Source organism: Acanthochromis polyacanthus, chromosome 4 (assembly GCF_021347895.1).
Source record: "Acanthochromis polyacanthus isolate Apoly-LR-REF ecotype Palm Island chromosome 4, KAUST_Apoly_ChrSc, whole genome shotgun sequence".
In the NCBI taxonomy this organism is placed as follows: Eukaryota; Metazoa; Chordata; class Actinopteri; family Pomacentridae; genus Acanthochromis; species Acanthochromis polyacanthus.
The window spans coordinates 17,653,480-17,665,762 of record NC_067116.1 but is presented as its reverse complement, the minus strand read 5'-3'; the positions used below and the strand labels follow the sequence as shown (position 1 = coordinate 17,665,762).

Below are 12,283 nucleotides of genomic sequence, written 5' to 3'. Positions count from 1 at the left end.
AAAGACTCTGGAAACGAACTCTCTAACCTTCACAACCCTGTCACCCCCCTGCCCTGGCAACTATTAGGAGACACACACACACACGCATGCACGCACGCGCGCGCGCACGCACGCACACACGCACACACACACGAACGCAGACTCATGTGCTGTTGCACTTTTATCCCATTCTTTAAACCACAAAGACACACTCAAAATGATATTATTTTTTTAAAGCAAGGAATGCTTTCACACTGCATTTTGCCAGCCACAAACCCACTTTCTTAAAACCTTTCTATTTCCTGTTCCATCGGCCCGAATGTTGTCATCAGATTACATACTATGGTCATGGATGTCGTCAGAGAAACACTCATTTGCTCTAAATGCTACAGATGAATGTTAACATTACCAACATAATTGGATAGAAGGTTTCAAACAACTCATTCCATGCTGATGCCAGCTTATCTAAAGCAACAAAATGCTGACCACACAATGGCACATCTTTCTCACACACCTGCTAGATCGGAATTTACACTGAATGGTGGGCAGACACTGTAATAAATTGGGAAAAATGCAGCTCCATTAGTATTGCTGCAAAATACTGTGCCTTCTGAACAGTAGTGGCAAAATTGATGAGCAGCACTCCAGCTGCTGAGTGAGATATGAACAATGTATTGACCTGATTTTACATGGTCTCCAAAGTCCAGCTTGGGCCTGAAATTCACACCTGGCAAAAGCTGACAAACACGAAACTTGGTCCAGCATTTAAATGTCTCTTTTTTAAAATGTCCTCCGACATTCATTTCTGCACACAATCAGTACAACAATGCTAAAAATGGTAGCATGTTAAACTTTTATGTCGTTTTGTTAATAAAAGCACCAATCAGGGTGACTATGACTGAGAAAAATTCCCCTTTTGACTTTATACAAATTTGAATGCTTTAGGAACCAAATCCTAGAAGATCATGATTAAATCAGTCATCAGGAGCAACTAGCATGTCAGTGCTACTGTTACCATAAGTGATGCTTAGTGATAACATTATACACGTAATGCAACACACACAGACCTTTCTACGACATCTTGGCCGCTCCAGCATGTGTGCTGCTCAACCTCCATCTCGCTTTCACAAAGCATCTCTGGCAGCTCAGAGAAAAACCACTGGTACCGCTGGATAGAGCCCTCAAACTCCCTGAAAGAAAGAGAGAGTTGTGCACAGCTGAATGCTTGGGTAGCCGTTAATAAGAGTAGGAGCCATGTACCATATGCCTTTATTTGTTCCAATTTACACTTGTCATGTCCAGTTCCCTGGAAAATCCATTCAGAGAGACTTAAGAGAGGTTACTGAATGCAACAAGGAGGGGGGGAACAAGCTCATAGCATTTTTGATAATGACTGCATAATGAAAATCTGACACCGAGGTTTGGTTTAATGAGCTGTCTGATCTTCTGTTTTCTTTTTTTAAATTTGAAATTGCTGAAATATGAAATTGCTGTGTACTTTAGGAGATGTGACATACGGTGATGACAATAAATAGAAATGATTAAAATGCAAATACAGCCACAGAGAAATTGATCAAGTCAAAACAGTCTAAAGCTAGGTAAAGCAACACTCCCTTTACTGGACTAACCCTTGATAGATATAATAAAGTAAATTGCATATCTATATCTATCTATCTATCTATCTATCTATCTATATATATATATATATATATATATATATATATATATATATATATATTTATTGCATATTGTATATTGCAAGAAACATAAACATATAACATAGGTAATTAGATGTCCGTCACTTTAACAATATTTAATTCAAAGCCAAAAAATTCACCTTGATAGTTTTTTCAGGCTTCGACTCTTGTCTCCTCTTGAACCTTTAAGAGGGAATGACCTATAGACAAACACACACACAATGCTTTTCATTTTCCTTCTGCCATTGTTGAAGGTGTATCTTTCCTCAATCATTACCACCTCAATGACAAGAACTTTCATGTCATCAGATGTACGTGCTGAACTCACCTCCTGGCCTGCAGCTGTAAACGGTGATTCGTGGGTGGACCAACCGAAGGAGGTAAAGTCACAGATGGCTTCTCTGTGGCCGCTGATGCTGCATGTGTTGTTGTGTGCAAGATGTTGGGTTGTGTACTTGTCGTCATGGAACCAGCCGCCTCGGGGCCGCACACCTTCTCTACCTGTGGAGGAGATAGTTTTAATAGCATTTCTTTTTCAAAGGATGATGATGTGACTGCTTTTCAGAGGAATGCAATATATATGAACATGAAGTATTAAGAACTTTGGTTTTTACAGCAAAGCCAATTAGCTGAACTCACTTCTGTACATCCATACCAAACATTCTATTCCAAATGTGTTCATTTGAACAGATTTGTAAACAGGTATACATGATGGAATTTTGCTAACTATTATATTATATTATATTATATTATATTATATTATATTATATTAGGTACAAGACTTGGATCTTTTTTTAATCGATTCAGTCAAGTTTGCACGACCACTTAGAGAGGCTGAAGGTTAATGTTTCATTTATCTGTGCATTAGTTGTTTTGACTTTGTTGCTTGATTGCTAACTAGATAACAATTGTTAACATGCCTATGTGATGTTTTAAATATGCTGGGAGACATATCATGAGTAAAATAAGCAGTCAACACCATGGCTGAGCATTTCCACCTTGAAAATGCAGCGTACCCAAGACAGTCTCAGAAACACAAGTTCAGACTTTTGGGGCTTCATATTGTCACCTTCCTAAGATAATGGCCTAAGTCTTGTTTTGATAAAAGTTTTTTTTTTAACCTAAAACATCTCTTCATGATGCTGACCACCTCTGGTAAAATCGCCTGAATCTTCAGTTGAACAGATCATGCAATTCTACGCCTGTAGTATGATGGTCTAGGTCAAGGTTCAGTGTATTGTGGTTCAGTTTTTTTGTGTTTCCTGAAAACCTGAAAAAATGACTTAGGCCATTATTTTAAGAGTGTGTCAATATGTAACAAACCCAAGCACCAACACTGCAAACTCTCACGGTGGGACTTTGCGTCTTATTCTTTAGAACATGCTTTCTGTTAGAACATGTATAGAACAACTAGCCATTGTGTAATGTAGATTAGCTTCACAGAGTTTGAGCAGAGCCAAATTTAGCTATTTAGCAAATCCGAGAGGAAGCAACAGTGTAGGGTTAATCTTAAGTACTTTTAAGACAGGAAGGGGTTATTTCAATGGAAAGAAAATCTAAACATGTGACTCTGATACACAGAAATGAGCTTTAAGGGGTTAAATAGTATTGCCTCAGGTTGTTGGGAGGTCCGTCGGTGCCTCTGCCTTTCATAGCTGGTAGTTTATTGGTTGTTATGACAGTAAACACACAAAAGAATAGCCTCACACCAATTACTTATCCTATTAGTGTGTTTGTTTTCCTCAGACACGCTGTTTCCCCAACAAGCTAAAATCACTGCTGTCTTAAAATTCATGCTGCAAACACCTTTTCACTTTAAATGCAGCACAGAGCTCATGTACTGCTGAAAGGTTAGAGGTCAGCCTTTGGTGATGTGCCTAATGAATAAGAGAGCTTGATCAAATAATTAATGAAGTGGTATTTTCTTATTAGCCCCACAATTAGCAGTGCAATTCTGCTTGTGTGTGTTTGTTTACCTCTCAGGAATCTACTCTACTAAGTCCACAATGTTCTCTCAAAATTGGACGCCGACTCTATTTTTCCCTCCAACAGTGTGTGCATGCATGCATGTGTTTGTGTGTCGTCTGTTTGTCCACAGATTAGCCACAGAAACTTTCTCATCACTCAGAACCAAGCGGCATTCTGGGTATCGGTTGTCCCGCCAACCACAGTCTTTGTCTGGCACTGGATCTGTATTCACACTCACATACACACTCGCGCGCGCGCACACACACACACACACAGACTGAGGGGAACCCCAGATTCTCTGAAGAATGAGGCTGTTTTTAGCCCATCTAGGTACACGGCTTTTGTAAGGAGATCCAAGTGCCAGGCTGAAAGAAACCCACGGCCTTCCTCACTCTGTGTCCAAAATTCAAATGACTTTATTATTGGGGCATATGAGTAATGAGGTGATCTGCTGCTGGTCCTCATTTAGATTTGAGCTCTTTAAAGTGTGGGTGTTGCCGGGGAACGCATCAAGATCCAGAATTCAAAATTGCTTTCATGCACAATTTACTACACAAGCATGGAACGCAGAATTTACATCACCCCCTCAATCCCATCATCCCCTCTGCTTACTGTGGCTGTGATGCGTGGCCCGTGCAGCTGAGCGTGCAGTATGGCATCATTCACATGGTTTCGGACCGCTAACAGAGCTAACTCCATGCTGTTGTGATTGCTGCTGGTTGCTAAAGTAGCAGCTAACCGTTGGAGCAGTACCACCAAACTCCCCCAGGGGGCACCCAGCTCTGATACACCCACCTACAAAAGAGGGAAACGAGAAAATACGAGAGGAATAGGGAGAGGGGAGGATAAACACAAGATTGCACAGGTGATAGATGTGATGAAAGAAGATAGAAGAAAACAGTAAAAGGAGAAAGAGAACGAGGACAAATTTGGAGGTAATCTTAGAGCTGTTTCTCCAAAGCTGGTACATTAGTTAAGCTCTACTGCAAAAATCAAACTTAGAAAATCTGTCTTTGATAACTGAAAACCTTGGTGTAAATTGAAAAACAAATGGATGGAACAAAATTAGTTAAAGATATAGAAGACTAGCAGTTTCTAGCTCATGAGAGGATAGGAAGACAGCATTCTCCATGAACCAGCTTGCTTCCTCTGCCTCTCTTTGGCTTTGCTGTGTGAATTTTTCTTTCCTCCTCTTTTCTCTTCTGCCCTGAGCAGGATAAACATGTTGGGAGTTGTTTTTCTATCACGCTTTCTGTGCTTCCAAGAAGCTCTCAGGCGGCTTGAACAGTGCCATCTTCCAATTTTGTGCTATAAAGAAGTCTCTATTGTGGGCGCTGCTAAAGCTGTCCAGCAAATTTCGGAGCAGACCAGCAAGATGCATGGAAGACTCTGCCAGTTCTCTTGGCAATGCTCTCGTTATTTGTCAGTCTAAAACTTAATGTGGGAATGATTTACCAGTGATAAAATGCTGTGAATGATTCAGCAGTGTGAGACATGGGAATATTACTCTAAATCTGTCAGTGTCCTCCTTCAGAAAGAGGAAGACAAACACTCTGAAGCCTCTCTTGCATCTAAATCACTGTCTTCAAATCACACCCACACAACCTGAGAGGAATAACAATGGATGAGGTTCAGCAATTTCTAAATTCTAGATCTGACAGCAGATTAAAAGTAATTAAGAAAAGCCAAGACATCATTGCAACATCTCAAAAATGTTTTACTTTGGACGTAACAGAAGCAAGTCCAAGCAAGTTAAATTAAAGGAATAGTTCAGCATTTTGGGGGAGGAGCTCTGAAGTCTGGGCATGAAGTACAAGGATGGAGCTATTAGGTGATTTTTTTCTAGCTTAGCATAAACAATGCAAGTAATGGGAAACAGGAAGCCTGGTTCTAACCACTTAGAAACATACACATTCCACCACCTATAACGCTTACAAATTAATTACTAGGGCTGCATCAAACAATTCTATTCATTGTTGACAGATCTGTCAAATACTTTTTGAAATCAACTAGTTGTTTGGTCTATAAATACAGGCGTAAAATGACAATCTTTCTGCACAAAAATCCACCATTTGCTCCTCATATTGTCTTGATTTGTCGACAGTCCAAAGCTGTTCAGTTTACTATCATTGAAGAGGAAAGAAACCAGAAAATATTCAAATTTAAGAAACTCTGGAATCAGATTTTGTTTTACTTAGTTTCTAAATAAAGTACAGAAACTAACTGATCAATTATCAGAATATTTGGCAATTAGAATAATAGTTGACAATTGGGTAATCATTGCAACTCTAACAATTACAATATCTTTTACAGTTTTATGGGGAGTTAGACGCTGTCAACAAGCACAATCCATCAGATTTTTACTACTGTCTTTCTTTATAGATTAAACAAATAAGATGCCAGTAGTTAATTAATAACATTCCAGGGTGGTGCAGGTATCATTCATCACTCTCTAAATCTTTCTCTTTCCGCTTCCAGTCTTTATACTGAGCTGAGTTAATCACTTCCTGCCTCTACTTGTGTGCCTCTTGGTATCTGTGTAATATAGATACCGTAATAATCTGTGCACTATTAATGCTTCTCTCAGTAGTTCTATTCCTGTAAGAATCGGTGCAATACCACTGACAAATGCAACACTGTTATTTCTATAACTAGTACTAGAAAAAGGACATAACGCTACCTCAACTGCCACTCTTTAAAAAAAACCATGAATGCACACTGCCTGAATACAGCAGGTGGACTAATACATGAGAGAGAGAGCACTGGAAGGTAGGGGAGTTCAAATCATTCAAATGAAATCATGTTTCATTCAATTAAACCAGTAAGTGTCGCCCCAAAGGCAGATTATTACTTGTTGAACAGAAAAAGAGGAGCCATGGTGTCACTTTCCAGGCCTTTTGACTCCTGCATTGACTGCCAGGTGCCAGTCCAGGAAAAACCTACCGAGGGTGATTTGGGTTTGATTTCTTGCTCTGTTTAATGTTTTTTGGTTATGGTCTTGACTATGTTTCTTGTTGTGTGTAGATTCAAGTGGAACAGTAAAATGTGGCTGCACTCTATCTGCTATTCTTGTGCTGTATATACTCGCTAACTCTAGCAATATGTCCAGCTAGTCTTATAGTATGTTGTGAAGTGCAATGAGTGCACAGGTAGTGTGCAAGGAGGCAGGCATGTATGTAGTTTGACACGCAAATAGGCCATCCAACTATCTCATGTGAATGCAGATCATTTGATTTATAGATTGCTGGGTTTGGGGACTCAGAAAACCAGTCAGTATCTTGTGTGACCACCATTTGCCTCATGCAGTGCAACACATCTCCTTCGCATAGAGTTGATCAGGTTGTCGATTGTGGCCTGTGGAATGTTGTTCCACTCCTCTTCAATGGCTGTGCGAAGTTGCTGGATATTGGCGGGAACTGGTACACGCTGTCGTATACGCCGATCCAGAGCATCCCAAACATGCTCAATGGGTGACATGTCCGGTGAGTATGCTGGCCATGCAAGAACTGGGACGTTTTCAACTTCCAAGAATTATGTACAGATCCTTGCAACATGGGGCCGTGCATTATCCTGCTGCAACATGAGGTGATGTTCTTGGATGTATGGCACAACAATGGGCCTCAGGATCTCGTCACGGTATCTCTGTGCATTCAAAATGCCATCAATAAAATGCCCCTGTGTTCTTCGTCCATAACAGACGCCTGCCCATACCATAACCCCACCGCCACCATGGGCCACTCCATCCACAACATTGACATCAGAAAACCGCTCACCCACACGACGCCACACACGCTGTCTGCCATCTGTCCTGAACAGTGTAAACCAGGATTCATCCGTGAAGAGAACACCTCTCCAACGTGCCAGATGCCATCGAATGTGAGCATTTGCCCACTCAAGTCGGTTACGATGACGAACTGGAGTCAGGTCGAGACCCCGATGAGGACGACGAGGATGCAGATGAGCTTCCCTGAGATGGTTTTTGACAGTTTGTGCAGAAATTCTTTGGTTATGCAAACTCATTGTTTCAGCAGCTGTCCAAGTGGCTGATCTCAGATGATCTTGGAGGTGAACATGCTGGATGTGGAGGTCCTGGGCTGGTGTGGTTACACGTGGTCTGCGGTTGTGAGGCTGGTTGGATGTACTGCCAAATTCTGTGAAACGCCTTTGGAGACAGCTTATGGTAGAGAAATGAACATTCAACACACGAACAACAGCTCTGGATGACATTCCTGCTGTCAGCATGCCAATTGCACGCTCCCTCAAATCTTGCCACATCTGTGGCATTGTGCTGTGTGATAAAACTGCATCTTTCAGAGTGGCCTTTTATTGTGGGCAGTCTAAGGCACACCTGTGCACTAATCATGGTGTCTAATCAGCATCTTGATGTGGCACACCTGTGAGGTGGGATGGATTATCTCAGCAAAGGAGAAGTGCTCACTATCACAGATTTAGACAGATTTGTGAACAATATTTGAGAGAAATGGTGACATTGTGTATGTGGAAAACGTTTTAGATCTTTGAGTTCATCTCATAAAAAATGGGAGCAAAAACAAAAGTGTTGCGTTTATATTTTTGTTGAGTGTACTTCGCATTCTGTAAAGTCCACTGGTGAAATATATTCATATCAGTGTGAACAGTGCAAAACTAATGCAAACAAACACTTATATTTAAACAGCTGCACACACAGAAAGCATAAATGCACATTCAAAGGCTTACCAGACATCCTCTCATAATGTTGACACACAGTCCAGTGCAGGGCCGTATCAGAGTGAGCCCTCTGCAGTGGGAACAGTACTGCATCCTCACTAACCCGCGCCCACACTCTCTGGATAACGTTGCCTTCTCCGTTGCATTCACAACCTCTCCAGCCAGCTGCAACAGTCGGCTCAGCGCTCGACCAGGCCCGAGCGCCCGGGACAGGCTGCTGACAAGAAGGCGAGGATGAAGTCCGAAAGGGCTGACATCCTGTCGCGTCAGCCGCAGGCATTCGTCGTGATTCGTGGTAAGGGAGGAATAGGACGGGGTTGACAAGTGGCCAATGCCAGGGTTGAGCAGGCGGCGGTAGACCAGTGGGAAGAGATCATTGTAGAATCGCCTCACAGCATTGTCCAAGGAGGAATTAGAGTCTCCAGACAGGTGACCTTTGATGTCGCTGAACAGGTGAAACACAAGGGGGCGACAGTGGGACGCCAGACTGGAGTAAGCACTGTCAAACAGAGTGCTGGTCAGGTTAGATGTAAAGGACACAAGCGACTCAAAGGTCTCTGGAATGAGAGAGTAGACAGGAAGAGAGGGATTTTATGGTGTGTATACCATGGGCACTTGTGTCAAACATCCATGTACCTAGTCGCAACTATATTAAGTCAGAATATGTAAGCATTAAACACCATTATTACCTGCTGGCAAAGTTAATGTGATTCTTTATTGCATATATGACTCATCTTGCTGGCTTACAAATAGCCTTTTCCAAGTATCAAGCATTCCTGTAAGATGATCTGCATGGCTCATGCACAAAATCCATCGACAAAAAATAAATCCCAGTTGATTATAGGTAATTGGTTGTTAATTAAAATTGTTAATGATTAGTAATTCTTGTCTAAATAATTCTGATCATATGGAGCAAAAAAACACTGTTTTGTGAAACTCACATTTACATTTGAGTCAAAATCAGCACACATAGAATAACTGACTTTGGAAACTTTATATTCCTTTATATTCCAAACACTGTCACCTGCAACTGCAAATAAGCGTATTTTGACTGTGCTCATTTGACATTTGTTCTTTGACACAACATGCAGCTAATAAAGAAGTTGTATGATAGAGGGACTGGTGATAAGTTTAGACTGTGTTAAACATTTATGTAAAGACATGCAGTGGGAATTTGAGACACTCGTCCACATTGAAGTCAAACTCAAATATGACACAGAAAAACAGTCTTTCCTTTTTCTAAAATTAGCTAACTAATTTACCTAATCTTTTTGGAACCACAGTGGAAACACAGACAACAAAGGGATGGAGGAGCCTTTAGTTTATTCTAAAATTCCCAGACATTAGTCCATAGGGACTAATGTGGCTTTTTTGAGCTACTTTTCATGTACTTGATTGTTTTATTTTCTGCTGCTACTCACTGCACCACAAGGTGAAATATTGTTCTTTATACTCCACTACATATATATATGTTCCAGATTACTTTTCAGATTAAGATTTACTGCTGTGTACATAAAAAGCACATGAAAAGTTAAAATACAATGCATTGATACAGGTTAAAGATTATTTGTTTCCAACTTCTTTCACTTGTAACTCTCAGACGGAAACAGCTTTGTGTCTCTATTATATTTCAAGGTTGTCAGCAGTTTTACCAAGGAGACATTTCTCCACTTTTCAAATGCTTTAATTTTTAATAAGTGCTCAAATTATTTCATGCAAAAAATAATTTCTGCCTCAATAATGATCTCACAACAAAACAGCAACCTGCAATGCTGACAAATGACATCAACTCTTAAGTCCCAAAAACTGCAATTCCGCAAGTGGCCCCTTGAGGCTGGGTCCAACGGTGAATCAATCTCCAAAGACCCCCGTGCTAAAATGCCCAACTTTACGGTAGAAAATACTTTTAGTGACACATAATTTAGGATGTAACTGCTTTGAGTCACAGATAGGTGTCATCATAGGACAGTCCATGGCCCTGAGACATTTGCATGGCCCACCTCAGCTTCACTCACCCTCCACCTCTTTGCTAATTTTTTGATTAGTTGGAAGTTAGGAGGCCTACTGCCAATGGCCACAGGCATCACACTGAGCATCAAAAACACACTGATCAGGAACACTGTGGATAATGTCATGGAGGGCTGTTCATCTTTAAATAACTAAAGTTCATATTCTCGATTCATCAGACTTCTCTTGTGACCCCCAGGTTGGGAAACACTCGACTAAACTATCAATTTGTAAATAAAGTTTTTAAAACTCGTCTTATTTTGACTATCTTGAATGGGAACATGTTGCTTTCATATTAATATATCTGCATTAGCAGTCTTATTATGTCATATATGGTAGCATGTCATTCATAGATGATGAGTATTTACTCTTGATACTTTAAATCTGCAGTGTGGAACTACAATTACCAATTATTCATTTTTAATCTGGAACATCTGTCAGAGCTCTGTCTTAAACTTTTTGTGGATGGTTTTTCCACCATACTCCTGATTGCTGAAGCCTCAGTTGTGTCACTCGTCAGCACTGACAAAGCAGCCAATGCTGGTTGACGTTAAACAGGTTGCTACAAGAATACTGATTTAAAATTAGAAATACAGCAATACATCGGTGGTGCTGATAGGCCTAATCAGCATTGTGTAAACTGGCTTTGCAAGAGCTCATTTATTCATTTATTCATTTTACACTCTGGCTTTAAGTCCTTCTGATGATAACAGCTATGCAAATGTACTGAATTAGGATTCTGAATACACAATTTTAACTTGTACATTTCTACATTGTTGTATTGTTACTTTTACTGAAGTAAATGGTCTGGGTGCTTCTCCTACCACAGACCTCTTAGTTTATTATATAAAATTACAGCAACAGACAAACAATTGACAGCTGTGCTAACAGTGCAGTTATAATAATGTGTCTATGAGCACTCCCCTTGCTTAGTTATTATCTAATCTTGACCATGCCATATACCAGGGGGGGACTGTTGCCATCAATTAAGTACACATATAGTGTATGTGAATATAATATACATGCACAATGAATTATAAATAACCATTTACATACAATAACTCTGTATAAAGTTGTTTCACTTTCAGATAGAGGCATGACATTTACATGTGTCACTTGAAGATTTCCATGTCTGTGCATATATTCTTTTTCCTTGTCACACAGTCTCTGTCTAACTGACCTTGGACTGACTTTTTCCTGCTGCATACGTACCAAAATAGCTCAAACTTAATTCATCCCCGAGCTCGTTTTCACAACTCTGTTATCTATAGACAGGTGATAATGAGAGGCCCAATCTCATGATCCACTGTGTTTCCTATGTCAGACAGGGTCTAATAAAGAGGACGTCACCCTCCCCTTTACAGAGGCTCTATGCTGTGTGACAGTCAGTGCCTCTATGTTTGAGACTTGCCAAGTAAAAAGGGTGAGGTCAGTCTGAAGGCATCTTGACACACACACAGTGACAAATGGGAGAAACAGAGACAGGGAGAGAAACCTATTTACCTAGGACTTTCACCAAGCCACTCTGTCAGTCACTGTGCATGCTTCTGTGTGAATGCATGTGTGGGTTTGTGTCCTAACAGCTTTGAATTTCACCATCACAACCATCTGACCCTACAAGAGAGAGTCATTTGGTTAGGGATTTATTGAATAACTCACAAAAGTGCCACTGAAGGCAAAGATTTTGTATGAAGGAGCATGCACGCTGAAGGATGAGGCAGCTGAGCAGCCAAAGCTCTGAGTGAGAATGTCTCACTTTTATGTGTTTGCATACCCATGTCCTGGCAATAGCAACTCAAATACAGACAGCATCAAGTGACAAAGCAGTCTACTCACATGGGGTCATGTGATTAGCTCTTTACCCTCTGTGATTGGACAACAGCTGCGACGAGGAAGAGAGGGCACAAGGGTCTTATAGTACCAGG

General features: G+C 40.7%; 1 protein-coding gene across 2 annotated transcripts in view; it reads right to left on the bottom strand.

Annotated features, from left to right (window-relative positions):
* LOC110961574 (glypican-5-like) overlaps positions 1-12,283 on the bottom strand; it is a 70,212-nt gene that overhangs the window by 51,624 nt on the left and 6,305 nt on the right. For both annotated transcript variants that reach the window (XM_022209252.2, XM_022209251.2), the window contains exons 3-7: positions 8,361-8,908; positions 4,257-4,439; positions 2,005-2,177; positions 1,817-1,876; positions 1,047-1,169 (exon numbers count right to left, since the gene is read on the bottom strand). In XM_022209252.2, the coding sequence (XP_022064944.2) occupies positions 1,047-1,169; positions 1,817-1,876; positions 2,005-2,177; positions 4,257-4,439; positions 8,361-8,908 (1,087 nt within the window). The remainder of the gene's footprint in view (positions 1-1,046; positions 1,170-1,816; positions 1,877-2,004; positions 2,178-4,256; positions 4,440-8,360; positions 8,909-12,283) is intronic.